This window comes from Labrus mixtus, chromosome 15 (assembly GCF_963584025.1).
Source record: "Labrus mixtus chromosome 15, fLabMix1.1, whole genome shotgun sequence".
Taxonomy (NCBI): Eukaryota; Metazoa; Chordata; class Actinopteri; order Labriformes; family Labridae; genus Labrus; species Labrus mixtus.
The window spans coordinates 21814718-21834137 of NC_083626.1; the positions used below are offsets into that span (position 1 = coordinate 21814718).

General features: G+C 42.2%; 1 protein-coding gene across 9 annotated transcripts in view; it reads left to right on the plus strand.

The window, feature by feature from the left end:
• Nucleotides 1-17712, plus strand: part of LOC132989730 (ankyrin repeat and SAM domain-containing protein 1A-like) — a 72522-nt gene extending 54810 nt beyond the window's left edge. For 4 of the 9 annotated variants that reach the window (XM_061057521.1, XM_061057522.1, XM_061057527.1 and 1 more), the window contains 11 exons: nt 6900-6998; nt 7726-7872; nt 8288-8395; nt 8503-8673; nt 8771-8908; nt 9007-9078; nt 9184-9270; nt 9567-9704; nt 11913-12095; nt 13445-13534; nt 14594-15138. In XM_061057521.1, the coding sequence (XP_060913504.1) occupies nt 6900-6998; nt 7726-7872; nt 8288-8395; nt 8503-8673; nt 8771-8908; nt 9007-9078; nt 9184-9270; nt 9567-9704; nt 11913-12095; nt 13445-13534; nt 14594-14710 (1350 nt within the window). In that variant the 3' untranslated portion in view covers nt 14711-15138. The other 5 variants (XM_061057523.1, XM_061057524.1, XM_061057529.1 and 2 more) reach the window with 5 other exon arrangements.
• Nucleotides 17713-19420: the final 1708 nt, after the last annotated feature.

A 19420-nucleotide genomic window follows, 5' to 3' on the forward strand; every position in this document is an offset into this window, starting at 1 on the left:
ACGTTGCTCGAGGTGAAAGCAGTGTTTAAAGCTTCAAACACTGCACAGGCTCGAGAATATTTTAAATCAAGCGAAACTACTTCAAAAATCGTGACAGGAGGAGGCGCACGCCGAGCCCAACCTCCCCCCCCCCCCAGAGAAAAGATCAGAATGAAGTCCACAGTGTAAACATGTGGGAGGTTAACAAATCAAGCTATTCTTCAATCCATGTCTTTACATCAATCACGGGTTATTGTCGTTTATAGCAATTAAATATAAATCTGTAAAATGTCACGCCCTTATCCTGGAGCTGTAGTAGCTGTCTGTGTCAGACTTATTTCAGAATACATCCAATAATAATCTTTAATCTACTCTGCATAATTTGAGAAAAGAAAAATCCTCCACTTACAGTATCTGCCTCCCTCTCTCTCTCCCTCTCTCTCTCTCTCTCTCCCTCTCTCTCTCCCTCTCTCTCATCCAGTGCCATCAACAGCCATGTTTAACTCCACCATTAAGCCGCTGAAGTTACTCTCAGGGTTTAATCTTCCTGCCGTCTTTTTAGTCTTTCACACTCTTCTTCCTCAGCCCTCAGTCTTCTTCTTTTCAAAGCAGGAAGCTGGTGGAATAAAAAAAAAGAATCTATCTTTAAACACAGCTTAGAGCCCACCTGGCCTCCTGAAGTCTGTGGAGGATTTAAACAAAAAAGAAAAGAAAAAAGAGCTGTAGCATTTAAACAGTGTGTCCTTCCCCTCAGTCAGTGTTGACCCTTTTTCTGGTTACAGAAATCACAGTTTGGTCTCAATTGGAAAAAGAGAATTACCCTCTGAGTCACCTCGCCTCTGTGAGACTTTTCTAAATGTGTTGGATGTGCTCTGGTGCAGCCGAGTCTTAACAGGCACTGTGATACCAGACGGATCTTTTTTTCTTTTTTTCATTTCCAGCTTTGAGGCATAGATTCATTGAGCCATCAAGTGTTCTATATATGTAGTAAAAAAAAGAATATGAGACGTCCTTAAATATAATTACGCTGAGACCATTTCACATGCCTTCATCTCCTCACGTCTCTAACGGCCTCATCCCTTGCTTCAACCAAAACTCTATGAATCAGCTCCGGATTGTACAGAACTCGGCTGCCAGTCTTTCTTAACAAGCAACGAGAAAAGTGACCACATAACCCCCAACTTATGATCTCACTGCTGACCTTTAAGGCTATTCCTGACCTCTCTCCATGTATCATATCTGACCTCCTGGTGACATATGAGTTAGGGCTGGGCAATTAATCCGGTTTACATTTCAAGTACGATTTTGGCTTCCCACAGTCATGAACGCAAGCTAATCGAGATTAAATGATAACTGTGGCGCACGACTTGTTGTGCTTGTTTTGTGTGTATATTATTATTATTATTATTATTAAAATGTATATTATTTTCACTTCACTTCCATTTTTTCACTTATCGTGTTTAATAATTGCGATCTCAGTATCAATGGAAAATATTAGGATTTTTTCCATTATCGAGCAGCTCTACTATGAGCCAGTACACAGCCTGAGATCCCCGGACAAAGGTCTTGAAGGTGTTCCTGAGGCATTTACAGTCAAAGCCCTGAAGCTCTGAAACGAGCTGCCTGAGGAAATCCGGTCAGCAGACTCAGTGACCATTATTAAATCACTTCTGGAAAACTTTTATTTTAGTGTTTTTCCTGATTTCACCTCAGTTTATGGACCATCCTGTTGTTGTGTTTTATGAGTTCTGTTACTTTTCATAAATCAAATTTGAAAATTGAGCAATAACGGAGCAGCAAATTGTGCCAGTGGCTCTCCGATGAGATCCTTTGAATCTTCTCGTGCGCATGAAAGGCTTTGAAAAACAATCCTTTAGAAACAACCGGAGCCAATGAGCAGCAGACCCCTAATGAAACAGTGTTTACTCCGACCGCTGTGATCTCCTGTCTATCCTGCAGGCTCGCTTTAGAAACGGATCAATAACAGCACTGATTGTATGGTGTCCAAGCACCGGAGCGGAGGCAAGCCTACCTCTGAAACCAATTAGATGCTTTTTATCAACTCGTGGAGCAAATGTCCCCGTGAAACAAGCTCGGAGCGGGCATGCGTTTCTCCAGCGCTCACTGGTACTGACAAGGAATGGCTGCTGACGTTAAACAGTTCACTTCTGTCTACAGTCTACCACAGTCCTGCCTCCTCGCTGCTAAACACCGGGTTAGTTTGTATTCAAGGTAACTGTGTCAAAGTCGGACGTCTGCAGGGACATATTTTGATGTAGCCGGCATTCATGGAGCAGGCTAAAGGAGAACTTGGCGGAGTAGCCTCAGCGCATGTTTACAGCAATAGCATGGCTTTACTCTAAAAGTTTTACAAGACAAAGAGAAATATCAGCAGAGCAGCATCTGTTTGAGCGTCAGCGCTGCATCAGTTTCTCCTTTCTTATAACTTTCTGTCCTCGTTGTTATTTTTCTTCCATTAAACAAATGCAAAAGTGAGTCAATGGCACCAAAGCCTGCGGACAGATAAGGAATTCAGTAATGGCTTCATGCATTAGAAGCTCCAAGATTGCTAATGGATTAATAGATTTTTCTGTTGTGGTAATGGTGGTGATGTATTAGTCCATTTATCTCCTTGAAAAAACATTTGTGCAGGGATTTAACGAGTTCATTTAAAGAGCATGTCTGCATTTTGTTTGCACTGTTTCCTGGAAGCCGTTTTTTTTTTTGTTTTTTTTTGCGCGTCCTTTGTCAGCCTCTTTAGGAGGACAAACTCAGATTTCGGTGCTGTTGGTTGGTTGTCCTTTAGACGGTGGGGGATAAGTGATCTGTGCCCGAGTTGGAGGGCCCGGTCTGAATTCCGAGTGTTTGAAACCAGAGGGACCGCTGTGACTGTTCTCCGGATCGGGCCGGAGGAGAGAGCAGCATTTCAATGAGAGAGCAGGAGGACAGAGGAGATGGATGGGCCGCACAAGCACAGACACAAAGCCACTATACCTCACACTAATCCAGATGTATTCTTTCCTCCCGTGTTGTGCTGAAGTAAGCTTTTTTTTCCCAACCGATGAATTCTCACTTTTTGGGCCTGCTGAGCCGGTGATGAGGAAGAAGTCGTACCACATTTCCCCACAGAGTTGTCACGCCACGTTTCTCAAGTTTTTTTTAATGTTTTCTCAGACTTTTTGTGGCTAATCAGTAAGCAGCAGTTGTAAATTTTAATTTATGCTGCAGGTGATGGATTATTTATTGACTCTGGCTGACTACCATTCAAGGACTCGTAGCCCTTTTCCTTTTTTTGCTTCATGAGGGTTCAAATGTGAAATCTTGGCATCCAGTACAGATAAGTTCATGCAGCAAAATGTCATCAATTTCTATGAACCGTTTTCTAATAATGAAAACACATTGCCGCAGACTTTCATCCTAACTGGCCAATAACCAAAAAATACTCTTCATCTCATGTATCCTCCCAAAGGCATTGATTTAAAACAAAGATGGCTGCCACTTAGGTTGTTTTCTTTTTTTTAGTCTGCACCAGTATAAAAAGAGCCTAGACACCTGACCAAGCTTTGAATCGATGGCTGATAAATGATGTCGTGCAAAACAGAGCATGTTGAACAAGAAACATTATGAATTGGATGTTGGGACTAGCCGCCTACCTGACTGCTTCATCACGTCTTTTATTGCTCTGATTGGTTTCAGCGCCTAGTGACACTTTGATGAAACCCTTTAAACGTGCAAATGTACTGAGAGGTTCTCGTTGTAATCACGTGCAGATTAGTGTAACAAATTCTTCCCGTTAATAAAAATCCACCTCTGACTGGACTGTATGCTTCAGGACTTTATTGATGATTCTGGGGTAGTGGAGGCATTAAGTGTTGGTGGGTTCAGGGGGCGGCAGGTTTCTGGAGGGTGTTGATCTGTTCTGACATTTTAACAGCATATCTTATAGTGTAATAGTTTAACAGTCCAAAAAGAAAGTTTGATATACAAAGAAACAGAGCTATCAGGTAACACATGGATTGTTTGCCTAGCTTTAAAAATGTAGATTTAACAGAAAATCAATTATTTAAATGTTTGGTGATTGATTGTGACTGAGTCCGCTGATTCAACTGATTGATGTATGGAATAATGATTTCAGCGTTTATGTCACTCCTGTGGCCCTGTAGACCTTTTCTTAAAGACATATTACAGATGATCGACATTTTTGGACGGGGAGGACTCTGAGCATCTGCTGTTTAAAAAAAAATATGCAAATATCATAAACTGTATATCATGTGTTCTTAATAGATTAAAATGATAACTTCAGACATAAAAATGGAATGTCTCGCGGGAAAGGAGCCACAGTCGGGGTTCGAACCTGGGCCGCCTGCTTGGAAGACTATAGCCTCCATACAATGCGCCATCAGCGACCACAGTTTATTCATTTTGTCATATAGGGCACATACATATCGATTTTATCTTTGTCTTCAACTTGAAGGCTTTATTTGAAGAAGTTATTAATTAGAGTGATTTAAAAAAAAAAAAAGATTTTATTGGTATTTCTTTGTCTTAGTTTCCCTGATTTGAGAAACCATGAGCACTTTTATCATTCTTCAGGTTTGTCATCATGTTAAAAATAGATTTCTTTCTCTCTAATGTGTTGTTTCATGGAACATCTGTTTTGTAATTGTGTGTCATAATGATGTCGTCGTCGTCGTCGTCGTCTGGCTGGCTGCCAAACACATCTACCTACAGGTACGAATAAAGTAAACCTGAGCCCTGCACCTCGACCTAATGCAGTAAGAGAGGAAACAGCTGCATTAGAGTGCACATCTGCATTACTTAGGAGGGCGAGTGTTTGAAGACGCTCTTTAAAATGTGAGCAAAGAGTGTGGATGGAGTGTGCTGGAGCTCTACTTCTCCCCACAGAGCCATCTATCAGCTCATCTCCAGAGGGACAGTAATGCAATGATCCATGCACTGTGAAAGTGCTATTATCCATCCAGCTCTCCGAATAGTTTTATCCTCCGCTGGAGAGGCAGCGATCAGCGTGTAGCTGCTCACAGATAATGGGCTCTATGCTGTCAGTTTAGTGCAGAGTATTAAGGAATAAAAGAGGTGAGTCATGATGCTCAGTATGAGCGCCAGCTACAGCAGGAGCCACTTCCCCATCACATTAAGGAGCCACAACACTTCCTGAGACATTTCATGCACTCTTTGGTCTTCACTTTTTTTTTTTTAAATCCGTGTGTGTGTGTGTTTGTCTGCTGTCTGTCTTTCTGTTCTCCTGTCTCTGAGTTTGTGTCTTTCTGTCAGTCATTCTTAACCTTTCTGTCTGTCTCTTCATTTCTGTCCGTCTTGTGGTTTTTTTTGTGACTTTGTCCTACTTTCTTTTCTTTTCTTTTCGTAATATGTTTTTTTCTCTTAATCCATTTCACTTTCTGTCTTTCTTTCTTTTTTCTTTCTTTCTTTCTTTTATTCTCCTTTGTCTTTCTTTCTTTCTCTTGTTATTCCTGTCCTCTGTTTTTGTCTTTTTTTGTTAGTTTCTTTCGTTCTTTCTCCTGTTTTTCTCTTTCTTTTTTTCTCTCCGTCTTCTGTCTTTCTTTTCTTTCTTTCTTTCCTTGTGACAGTTTTTTCTTGTCTTCCTTTTTTCTGTCTATTTTTCAGTCTTTCTTTCGGAAACTTTTCTCTCTTTCTCAAATTGTCCACAGGCCAACAGCTGAACCCTCTTAAGAAAAATCTCATGCCCTCTCTATGTCGTACACAACATGTCGGAGGCTTGCTCATTGTGATTCCACGAGCAGCATTACTCTGCGTTTTTTTTTCCCCCGATCACTGACAGGCTCACTCCTCCCCTCCGCTCATTCTCTCTGCTCCTCGTTTGCATCGACGAATTCTGAATGAAAAACAAGCCATTAGGTTTGACCTACAGACAGCTCCACGTCTGTCCTGACACTTCTGCGTGTGTGTGTGTTTGTGTGTGTGTGGATTAACTTGTGATTGATATTGGAGAGTCAGCTACATGTGCCCTGAGATGTCACGATTTGTTCCTGAGGTTTAGATGCTGACCTTAACTTTAAAGTTACATCGCGAGCATTTATGGCCAGAAAGATGAAGTCAGCGCTCACCCTGGCTTCTTGTCTGTCACCAGAGTGGAATCACTTCATAGTAACTCCTTTACTCTGACAGTCGAAACCTTGAGATCAGCGAACGGGACGTTTTGTAATGAACGATGGCGAGTGCAGAGGTAGAGTCTTTCCTGTGACATGTCACAGAGTTTGGATTGTCTCCCCTGCAGCCATCGCTCACAGTCGGCTATCGATGTGTCGTATTCTCCCCCTCCGTCTCATACCGCTGACCACTCCGCTATTCTGACATTGATTCATCGCTCTTTTTCTCTATTATCCATTACCTGCCACACAGTCCCAAAGGTGCTGCTGTGTGTAACCAAAGATGGGTTACACAGCTCTGTTAGCACCCCCCCTCCAACACACACACACACACCCTCACATGTACAGGGACGTCTCATTTAAGGGGTTATCGATGTGGCCTCCAGGCTACAGTCAGTGGGAGGAGCTTGAAGATGTCATGAAGAGTAACCGACCTTTTTTACTGCAATGGTAGCATTTGTTATGATCAATACCGAGCCTGCAGCATAAAGCTCCTCTAATGGAGGATTTGTTTTAAGTAGGCACCATACATACAGTCTGTGTTTTATATTTTCTATGATTAGATTTATGACCATGAATATTTACCTAAGTGTGCTTCATCGTGGCTTAGAATCCCTCTCCGCGTTCTTTTCCCTCTGGAATGATTCTTTGAGATTTAATTGACTTGAGTGCTGTCGTCAGAGTGATATAGCCGTTAGAATGGAAGCCTTTTATCATTTAACATACTCAGTTGCTTTTTTTTTTTCCTCTTTGTTTTGTTTTTCCCGTCTACAGGGGAGCAATGTCATGGAGGACCAGGACTTGAGAGAGATCGGGATCACGGATCCGAGCCACAGGAAGAAGATCCTGCATGCGGCACGTTCGTTGCCCAAGGTGACAAATCCTTGATGACTTTATTCAACTCTCAAGCCACTTAAGTGAGACCTGATACAGTGTGTGTTTCATCGCACATAATGTCTCAGGAGGAGGCGACGTAACGTTAAAAACGATGCCGCATGAAGTCCATGGCGGACAAAGCAACAATGACAGTTTTCTGCTTTTACATCAATGCTTGGTGTAATTGGAAGTATTCACAGTATCGACCAATGAGTGGAAAAGAACATAATGTCGAGCAAAAAGAGTATGAAGCTGCTTTATTACATGCAAAACATTTGCAGCATTATGTGAACATCATCACCCTGCACATTTGTTCAACCTGAATTTTCCCGGCTGTGTTTACACATCTGCTCACCCCAATTTCACACCGAAATTTTAATTTGGGGGGGGGCTTGCAGGAAAAACCCCTTCTTAAGTCAAGATGAAAATTTGAGCCTGTCACACATCAAGTTCACCCAGAAGAATTGTGAAATTTTCAGGGGTTTTGTGCTTGTGTGAAAACAAAATTAGGATTCATTTTTGTACAGTTTTTTATTTTTATTTTTTTTACCTCAAGTAGAAATTAAGTTATGTATCAGTCAACAAACCTTGATTTGCTTATCGAAGCAAGGTTGCCTCCAAAAGTCAGAAAGGAATTTGTGTAAAAAAAAAAAAAAGACATATATGCCCCAGATGTCATCTTAAAGCCTTCAAAGCATCGGTGCCTGGTTTTGTGTTTTTACAGGTGAAAGCTCTGGGCTGTGACGGCAGCAGCTCCCTCTCCTCTTGGCTGGAGAATCTGGGCCTGCACGAGTACTTGCACAACTTCCTGGCCAGCGGATACCGCTCTCTGGACTGTGTCAAAAACCTGTGGGAGCTGGAGATTGTCAATGTGAGTCACGGTGACACAAGACTAAAGGGAGTATCAGAGGGTGAAATTAGTTTCACAGAGTGTAAAAGGAAAACTCGGGGGGGGGGGGGGGAAGTTTTGTAGTTTAGTTTTGGTTTGGGGAAACGGGATTCTCAAACTGTGAAGGCAAATATGCCAAACTTTAGTTATGAAATAATAGAGCTGAACCTGAATAATGCAGCCTATAAATAAGTTTTTGTAAGTCGAACAAACTTCTGAAAGTTTTTTTTTTTAATGAGACAGTAGAGTCTCACTTTTTGGGTTACGGACTTCAAAGCTCATCACGTTACTTACAAAGCAGCAGCGTCGCCGTCTGATGATTCTCGTCACTTCTGCTTCCTGAAATGCTGCTCCATGTGCTCCCCAGATAATTTTCTCCCTCCTCTCTCTCCTTTAGGTGCTAAAGATCTCCCTACTTGGTCACAGGAAACGCATCATTGCCTCATTAGCGGAAAGACCGTATGAGGAGCCTCCAGTGAAGCCTCCTCGATTGTCTCAAATCAGGGTGAGTTTGTTTCACTGACAGCTTTCTGAGTTCCTCAGTTTTCTTTCTTCTGAACACAAATTTTACTGATTTCTCACTACTGACTTTATCAAACTCTGTCTCTCCAGTGCCAAGACCTTCCTGGATCCCAGTCCTCGTCCCCTCTCAGTCAGATGGAGTCCTACTCCGGTCGTTCGATGGACCCTCTGCTGCCAATCGCAGAATCAGGGAGGAAAAAAGTGCCAGAAACCGACTATGACGTTACCCAAAGATATCGCAGTGAACGACACAGATCACACGTATGTTCTCTTTTATTTGTGTCTTACACCCTCGTGTCTCAGTGTGATGCAGTGATGATATGTTTCGTAATAATCGTGATTTTTTTTTTTTTTCTAGGAACGGTACGACGAACGGCATCGAGAGCCTCGCCTGACCCTACGGCCGCCTAGTCTGGCAGCACCGTACGCTCCGGTCCAGAACTGGCATCATCAGCCTGAGAAGCTCATCTTTGAATCCTGCGCCTACGAATCCAATGTAAATTGATGCCTTTCGTCCTCTCACATACCCGGAATGCAGATTCACTTAACTTGTACCCTAACCTTGCGTTTTGTCCCTCTCCTCTTCCGTTCTAGTACCTCGGTTCCATGCTTATCAAGGATCTCCGGGGTACTGAGTCCACGCAGGATGCCTGTGCCAAAATGCGGGTACGCCTCAAGTTTCTTCTCCAGAGAAAATCAGGACATGAAACACGTAGATACATTTAATGTATTCATGTCCTTTCTTCCTGTTTTTCCTTTTTTTCCCTCCAGAGGTCGACGGAGCAAATGAGAAAAGTCCCCAGCATTGTCCTCTCGATAACCTACAAGGGTGTGAAGTTCATCGATGCAGCCAATAAGGTCAGTGACTTCATGACCACAGACTCACAGGGATCCAGCTTTCTCATTTTTAACATTATCTTGACAATGTTAACAAAAACAACCTTTTGAATGGTTGCCTTGGAAGCTCATTCTGCTACTACTTTGCATTCCTTCCCTTTCCTGCTGCAGCTGTGACTCAAGCTTCAGTGTCTTCTCTTTACCGCCTGTCTCCTGTCATTGTTGTAAATTGTTGTAATAACACAATCAAACGACAAACATTGCAGCCAGTATAGTCCCCGTTTGGATCCTCACGCTGCCTCTCTTCTTCTGTGCAGAACATCATTGCAGAGCACGAGATCCGAAACATATCGTGTGCGGCCCAGGACCCAGAGGACTTGTGCACGTTTGCTTACATCACCAAGGACCTGCAGACCAGCCACCACTACTGCCATGTGTTCAGCACAGTAGACGTGGTGAGAATACAACGACTCATACAGAAAACAAGCTGGTTTATCTATGACAGGGGGAATTACGCCTGCTTACTCTGCATTATTGTGATTAGCGTTTGGATTCACTTTTTTTTTTTTTTTTTTTAACATAAACATGAGGAGGAAAAGTGTTGAGAACTTTCCCTGCTTTAAATTTGAATTCCTCCCAGCATCAGCTCGTGTATTTACACTGAGTAGATGTGACACTGTTATCTATAGACTGGCCTGTCTCCTCGAGGTGTCACGCTCCAGCTGGGGTTGATTGCCTCCCTGCGCTACTCTGGCCATGATAAGTAGCCCTCCATTACTTACCCCCGTCCCCTATGAGATGTGATGATTATCCTGCTAATCTCCCTCATAATGCGGCCGGGGCCACTGCAGACTAAACTCAGCCCGACAGCGTTTGTTTCCTGGTTCCCTTAAACAAATGGCCGCGCTTTAGCAGAAAGTGTTAAAGTGGGTTGATAACCATCGAAAGCCACATCCGTCATGTGGCGTGATCCGTTATTTCAAACTGTATTGATCATAACTGCTGCTATCAGCCTCCGCCAGACACCAGCTTCAGCACACAAAGAGAACACAGGGCTGATCACATCCTGACTTTATATAAATATGGACGACGCGTCTCCTTCTCCTTCTGCGGTACAAATTTTTGAAGCTGTAATACCCTGCAACGGGCCCTGACATATTGCGACGGTGACATCATTTGGAGCCAAGACACGCGCAGAAAAGATCGGCAAGTGAAGCCGCAGACATATAATTAACTTCCTGACAAGTGTCAAAGATCCCTCAGGCCGGTACAGTCCACAGCACAACAGATTGAAGTGGACACTCCAGCCGTGGAAAGTTTAATTACTTTACCTCTCTCACCATTCCTCCTCTGCTCTGCTAATCTGATAAAGAACACCACAGGAGCTGCATTTTGTCAACAGAGCTGTGAATCGTGAATCGCTCTGTTCTGCAGCAAATAGATCATTAAAACCAAAGTTCTCTGTTAAATGAACCCTTGGCAGTTCAAAGTGTTACAGAGGCTACGCCCATCAAACACTGTAATCTTGTGATGGGTGCGGACAGGGGCCGGCCTGAGTAAGCACACGTGTTCTGAAGCTGCCTGAGAATCATTTCTTACTGGACTTTCTACTGGAGATATTTCAAACTTCAAACTTCGTCAGAGATTTTACAGAAAGAAGCAGACTCAGTTCTAGCATCGTTAAGAGTGAAACCAGCTGCTGCGGAGGTCTCCCAACAACCCAAACACTACGACGCCATTTGTGACAACTTTAGCATGAAGATACATTTTGCTGGAGTCGGAAACAGAAACCCCCGCCAGCTCACTTTACTTTAAAGAAAGATGTATTGAAGCACCTACAATGAGAGGAAGGGTACATGTACTTTCTTCAATATGGCAACCTTTCATCGACTATGAGACAAACACATGAGTGAGAACAGTTACATGATGTGAAACAAATTACACCCTTTTTTTTTTATTGTTTCCTGTTATAGCTTAATTATAAATATATACATAATGTATGTGTAATCTGTAGTGATAACAAACTATCACTGCTGAAGTTTGACATATCCAATCTGTTAACATGAAGGAGGTGGGGTTTATGACCTATACTGCAAACAGTCAGTAGGGGGAGCCCTATATCTTTTGGCTTTAATTTCAGGGGGATGTAGTTTCATTGATTTTTTTTATACGGTTTATAAATACTATATATAGTGTCTCATCAGGGAATTTAGTAAACAGGCTTTTTTTCTTCAAGGCACTGAAAGGTTATTTTGGGTTATTTCACAGCTCTTGTTTCTGCTGCATGTGATTGTTGTTTTTAATGTTGTTTTTTTTAATGTGAGAAGCTTGAGTCCTCTGTCTTTATTCTGAGGGGCTTTGTCATATTTGGAAGCTGTCAGAGTATAACAAAAGAGTGCAGCAGGCGGCAGCTTTAATACTAAGCTACAGCGGATGAATCCACTTCAGGTACTGAGGGGAGCTGCTTGCTGCTGCAAAATACTCGGGAGATTACCGCCACTCCGTGTTACGCAATTTTGTTTTCCAGAGAGGGAATAAAAACTTCTGTTCTGATATGTTTTTCATCTCACTGCGAGCTGAGTTTAGTTTTGTTCCCTAGGCTGGGAAAACTTTTTAAGAGTACCTTAAAACAGCTGCCTCCTCTTTTTTCTTTTCTCGTTTAGAACCTGACCTATGAGATCATACTGACCCTCGGCCAGGCGTTCGAGGTGGCCTATCAGCTGGCTCTGCAGGCACAGAGGACCAAACAGCACCAGCACCTCCCAGTGGGACCCGGCTCCGAGGTTATTGAGACCAAGTCCAGCCGACCTGTGCCGAGACCAAGAGGCAGTGTACGGAAGTCGGCGGTGAGTTTGAAATCAGTGATATGACAGCACAAGACACTGTTTACAGTAAATTACAGAATAGGTGACAGGGGTGGCTGAGTACTTGTGTTCTGAATGATGTCGATTTGTCCAGCTTCTCTCAGTAGTTTGACTCTCAGCAGTGGATCTGTCACACAGCCCCAAAGTTCATATTTTCTCCAATTTACATCAAAATCAAACTTATTTCTAAAGTCTGAACTCAGTCAGACCAGAACACACAGACATGTTGCACACATTTATTTTTCCTTGGTAGGACTTACACTTCCTTAGGACATTGATACGTGTAATTTTATTATGTAATGGTGCAAAAGCAATGAAAACACATTTCCAGTTATGTTGCACTTGCATATCAGAGCTGTTAACTGTTTGTAGATTATCGTCTTAGCTAAGAACAAATCTTGTAGAAGGAAACTTTTGGTGAATGTCAAAGTCGGTTTTGAGAACGGCTGTTGAGTGAGGCCTAATGTCTTTTTTTAAAGTTGTCTACAATATCTAAGTAACCCTGAAGGTTTCCTGTACAGAACATTTAAGTAAGGAAAGAAAACAGGAAATGCTAAAAGCTAGAACAGCGTTGTTTTTCACGCCAGAAATGGACCAAAAGGTAAACAAATACAGTCTGTGAAAATGCTCCCAAAACAGACTTTAATCAAGTGACACTGTACCAGAAACTCCTCCTGTCGAAACTGAAGCCTATCATACGTTATAACACTCCCTGTGCCAGTAGCAATCTTTTTAGGTAAACAGAAGTCTCCCCGTTTTTCAAACTACACTTCGGATAACATATTAGAAAGTCTAAGAACATTTGTATCAGGTCTCCAGCTTATTGCATTATTAGGAGTACACAGTGATGATGTTTGTTTGGCCATTTGCTTTAAACCATTAGTTAGAGAGCTGGTGCTGAATATCAATGAGGTAACTATTCCTCAGGGAGTCATGTTTGTCTGCAGCTTAATGAACTCAACAGAATCATGTGTATTGTCACTTCTCCTGTTCATGCCTGTCTTTTTATCCCCTTGTATTTTTGTTAAGTATAATTTCAACCTTTTCAAATCTAATGCACTTTTCAACAAACGCCTCTCGCTTCTCATTCCCAAAGTTACCGCAGTTGCTCACATCCAAGTCCTGTATGCTGCCAGCGTCTTATCTATGTTAGCTATAACAGGCCAGACTCCTCATGTCTCATGCTTTTCAAATCTGTGTTACTTTCTCTCCATTGAATTCTCTCTAAACCCCTCTTCCTGTCTGTTTCTCTTGTGCTCTTCACTTTCTTCTTCTTCTTCTTCTTCTTCTTCTTCTTCTTCTCTCCCCCTGGCGGTGTTTATCTCTCCCAGGACTCTCCTCCTCTCGACAGTCGTTGCTGTTACTGTTACACCTGCACCACCCACCGTCCCTCCTTTCTACCGCTGCACTCTGCTGCCCAGGTGCTGCCTTCACATCCACCTTTCATCCTGTGCCACCTCTAGCCTCTCACATTGCTTTGTTTTCTGCATACCTAGCTCTCCCCCCCCCCCCCCTCTCACTGCCTTAAAAATAAACATAACCATCATCACCATTATCCTCCACATTGCTGTTATCTATGTTTTATTGTTGTTCCTTGAAAAATGTATTCATATGATGAACCATGTTTACCTCCACTTAGTCTTATATGGACTGAAAAGTGCTTTAATGTTATGTTTAACTCAGGCGCCCCCTAGTGACAAAGTGGTAGAAACACAAGCAAAGTTTACAACCAACAGAGAAGCAAATGAACAGAGTACAATCTACTAAAAAAAGTGCTGTTGCTTAACTGATTTTTTCTTTGAACTAGTAAAGAAATATTCATTAACATCCATTGTAAATACTGGTACTGCCGCACTTTTCTAAATTTAGTACTAAATCTCAGAAAACAGTTTTTTCAAAAGTCAAGAATGAACGTTCATTCTATTGTTAATTGTTATGATAATGCCTTAGGAGGATTCACTTCAGTGTCTTTAGCGGTAGGCGTGGTTGGCAGGAGGAGAAGCAGGGTCAGTACTGATGACACACCTGGGCTACAAGTCCTACTTCTACCAAAGCTATGATTCCGTGAAATCTGAGAAGCTTGGTGTCTTCTGACAAAGACCCTGAGATATATACTTTAAAGCTCCAAAACCACTTTTGAATTATTGAGATGAATGTTTACAGAGAGGGACATCTTTTTAATACAAGAAAAGCCACTCCTAAATAAGTCGGTGCCCCAGTCGAAAAAAAAAGGCTGGACACGCCCCTGATGAGGGATCAAAAGAAAATATGTATAAGAATAAGAATATCAGTAAAGACATGTTTGAAATATGTTTCTTAATGTTTGGTACTCGTATTTCCGTACACATGTGCATGAATGATGTGTACCCAGAGGAAATAGTGCAGTGATTTCGCCCAACTGTTTTTACGATCAAACCTCTATTTTAAAAAATCATTTATGAGGGGCCAAGAGTTTGATTCCCTCTGCTTTGTGTTTCCAGGGGGACCTCGTCGAACAGGAGGGGGATTCTCAGTCCCAGGGCAGCACCACGTGGCTCGTGGACCCAAAGGAATCCAAGCGCACTATCAGCACTAAGTACGAGACCACCATATTCTGAGTGGACCCCTCTTCCTCCTGACTCCTCTGGGGCCTGGTCTCACCTTCCTCTTCCTTCTCCTCCTCCTTCTGTGTGCCTTTCACTGTGACTCTGCTTCTCTGAGCTGGACCCCTTGACCTCCTCTGGGCCCCCCCTTCCCCTTCCTGCACTTGCGTCCTCATCTGAAAAACAACACACCCTTGGACAGCTTAACCACCTCCTCTTCTTCACTTTTTAATTGATTATCAATTCAACTCTTCCACTCTATATTAACCCTCCTCCAGCCTGCCACCCGCCTTCACTGCTATTCTCCTCTTTGTTTACCTCGAATGCTTCCTGAACTCTCTGCACAATGCTTCCTTTTTCTTCTTCTTCTCTGTCAACATCCCTCTATTGACTCTTGGTGATAAGCTCTCTTTCTTTTTTTTCTTTTTTTCTTGGTCCTCTTCCTGCTCTATTAGGCGACGGCCGCTCTGAGGCTTTTCACTCTGATCTTTCAACTCTTCTGACTTCTCCGACTTCTGAGAGAAAATCAGATTTTCCTGCAGTCGAGAGAGAGAGAGAGAGAGAGAGAGAGAGACCCACCACACATATCCTGAACCTGGACGGACACGTTTCCTGAGGAAACTGAGAATATGGTTCCTGTAATTCTGGACCGTAGCAGACTGTTCCGAGGTTGCGCTGTTTTCGGGGTTACACAGGATTAGGGCGATATTATTCACTGTCAGCTGTCTGCTGAAGCCAGCGGAGGCTACGATCCTAACACTGTGATAAGGTCTGTTGGAGCTGTATAAGGAAGCATTTTTTTTTGGTGGGGGGGGGGTTTCCAGCAGATAAGGAACAGCATGTTAGTGGTCCTTGCTGCTCCAGAAAATAGACCTTCTTAAGACTTGTAGCCCTCCTCTGACTATCAATGAGAGCAAAAAAAGAAAGCTGTCTCTGAGGTGAACTAACTACAACTAAGCACTTTTAACAAAACCAAGAGTGTGCAAGAATAAGTGCATCTTCCTTTTTCCTGTCTCTTCTTTTCTTCATTTCACAACAAATGCCTTCTCTGTTCGTCTGTATCAGCATTGCCTTTTCTTTTTGCCAATCTCACCGGGTTAATATGTCACGGCTGCTTTGGGAAAAGAGTTAATTATTGTTCTATTGGAGGGGAGGGGGTAATCCGTCACCATCATTCTGTTTGTGTCAGTTTGTGTTCAGTTGTTTTTTTAGGTTTTTTTTTTAACTTTATTTAACCTCACTCCTTTGTGTGTTTGTGCGTTTTTTTCTTGTTTCTCCTCCTCTGTAGCTGAACACTGTGGCCACTTCCAGCCAGTAAGAAAAGAGGACAGGAACAAAATGAGCCCTGTTGCATGCTGGGTAGGATGGTTTCTGTTGAAAAAGTGACCTACATCCAATGCATCAGGTTGCACCACTAGTTGGATCGAGATCACTGCAGAAACACAGGACCTGGAGACCTGCGAGGCTGATCAGTTCATCTGACCTCACTCACATAGACACTGCAGACACACACACACACACACACACACACACACACACACACACACACACACACACACACTCCTCCATTTAACTTTTAGTACGTAAGAAAGTGATGGTTGATCCAGGCAAACTATTTGTTTTCTCATAAACTGTTGCCTCCTTATTCATGAAAGTACGGTGGCTGACTAGGACAAACACCCTGCAATGACCAAATGATTTTTATTAGAAGACAAAGGCTGCAAAAAGTGCTCCAGGTCTGCAGGGGGGGCGCACATGGGAACTGGAATTTGGCTTAACGTGTTTAATGTAGAAAACCCTTTACACAGGAGATCAGATTTTGCCCTCGTCAGCCACTGAATGTAAATCTTCTCTTTCAGGACATGTAGCTGTTTTAATACAGAACGTTTTGTTCAAAGGGGAAACTTTGTTTTGCAATGCTTCAAAGGTACAAGCTCAAAGAGAAAGACCTTACACTGTAGGTACACACTCCTTTCCTGTTGCAATATGTTGTAGCATATCTTTATGACCGTCAGCCTATCTTCCACAAACTACACACAAAACTGTGATTAAACAATATAATCTTGCACAGGAGGAACTCTCTTAACGAACTTAAAGGGCAGAGGAACTGACACTACAAAGACTGTTTGAAATTGATAGTAATAATAATGATGATATAATATAACAGGGGGTGGCTTTTATTTGATTTGAAAGTCTTCTCTTCTTCTTTTTTTTTTGATGTTTTAATTGTTTTATAGGACAATTGTGTGTCCTAACGCTGTAACTGGATGAGGTGTGGTTCACTGCAGTTCTCCCTCTCAATCCCCTGCTTCCTTTGTTCCATTAACCCCGACAAGTTTAATCACCAAACCTGCCATGCAGGCTGCTACGTCATTAGATTTTAGCCGCAGAACAGAACAACAGGACACACAGCATGTTTCTCCTAGCTAACTCCCTGTATGTTGACTGTTAATGGTACTTTCTGTTCGTTGGATGTGTATATGGGTACATATGATTTAACTGTTGCGTATGTGGTACGTTGTCAGGCCAGTACGATAACTCTACGGTACACTGTCTCCAGCTGGCTGCTGTCGGCACCTTCAGCCATCAGCCTGGGCCCCTTCTGCTTTTGCACATTGCTGAGGATCAGGAGAGATATTATCGCGACTAATCTGATGACGTCAATGATGAGAATGATATTGTACATGAATCTAGCGCTCTGTATTTTGATACTTGAATGAATTTTTGCTTTTATAGATATCTAAATATATATATATATGTATATGTATGTATGTACGTATGTAATTTTTGACGCTGGTCAAAAGAGAGAAAAGGACTATGTCTTATAAAGTTAAACATATCGTGAATAAATACCCTGTGATTTAAGAAAAAAAAAAAAAGGCTGAGATAACGATGACTCAGAAGAGGGACCTCACTTCAGAAAAAAAAAGATTGTAAATAATCTTGGGCTTCCAGTCTTTTTTTATGATTATTTTTCATAATTGTACAACTAATAAATGGCGCTATTAGAAATTCTGCTCCTGTTTGCTCTTTTTTTTTTCTAATTTACTTATTGTGTTCAATGTTATTGTTGAATTGTTTGTCTTTTTTTTCCCAACTTGGTAGAAATTTCTGTCCAATTTCTAACAACATATAGTTCCAACACTACTATCATCACTTAAGGAGCGCTGTGTGTTGATGCTTTTTGATGTTCCCGATTTATCAGACGGTAAACGAGGTCAGTGGATGTGCCAAGATGAAACGTTTCGTCCCCATCCTCCACTTCTATTTCATAAACCTTTCCCTGCTGAAGGATGGACAAAAAGCAGCTCAGAGCCAGCACAGGTGTACGGGAGATAAAGGATCCAGGCACACAAGCTGACAGTAAAGAATCCTCAGAGCTTCTTCTGTCAGTCTGAAAATAAAGCTACTGCGGTGAGTACAGGCTGCGGTGTCATTAGAAGCCCAAAAGGCATAAAGATGTTCCTCCAGTTTACTCATTTGGTTTCCAGCATTGCACAATTATCTCTATTTAAAAGTTAAAGGTCATTCCCTGACCACTTGATTCCATTCACAGTTATGTAAATTAGATCTGGGAAGACCATTTGGACTTAACAAACAGAACAAGAGAAGACTGTGTGTCTTTACTGTGACTGTCATGTTAAATGAGATACATTCACATATTATTTTCAAATTGTCCAACCTCCAGGTTTTGCATAAAGATTACTTTTTATCTTTGTCCAAATGAAAATGAGTCAACAGAAGAAAATGACTGCTAGCATGATTTAAATGCAACTGCCTTCAGATCACCTTTAAGTCACCAAAAAAACCTCATTTAGAGTTTCCTGAGAATGAGTTCTTTAGTGTTTAAATAGGAAAGAGGGGAAGTTATTTACTTTCAAAATCAGTTGGCAATGGCAAACAGGTAGTATTACTGCGTGCAGACCAAATTTGCTGCCTTTTCCCCACTAGTGCATAGATCACAATTTACTACTCTACTCGAGAATGCATACACCTAAACAAGAAAGCCCTGAGAGCTGGATCTTTGATTCCCGCCCAGGACTTTTCCCTGTGGAGATAGATTGTTCTGGCGTCTTCCAACAGGAGTCTGGACCATGCTTTTTAAATTACATGGTAATGGAAAAGTGTCAAAAATAAATAAATAAAACGTCACAGGCAAGCATTAGAAGACAGGACAGGAAGGTTAGGATCATTGCGCCTCAGTAAGAGGTTCAGGGTTTAGATCCTGGACTGGGAGGCTCTGATGACCTGTCTTTCTCCTACTGATGTCTTGACAACACTTTGGAGTTATACTAATTAACCAGAAGCTAAATAAACATATTCAACACAAAGTTCCTCAAAGCTTGTAATGGGTCATAAACTTATTGGAGGTGGGTAGTAGTTGTGCAGAGTTGGCTTTGGTTGTGGTGGTGGGGCCCGCGGTGTTATCTTTACATATGGCCCAGTATTCATGATGACTCAGCTGCACTTCAGGATAGAAAGTGGTTTAAGTAAAAAAAAAAAAAAAGGCTGTGGCATAACATTAGCCTGTAATCATTTTTAAATGTAAATGTGAATCCTGCCTGTTAGCATAATGACGCTTGAAGCTAAACCTGTCATGTCACGTTACCATGAAATAACTCGACAGCTGCAATCACCTCTGATAGAAATGTGTGGCATGGTGGTATGAAAATAAGGTAACTCTTGACGTGACGTCATTCACCATTATGAGCGCATCAACGTTGG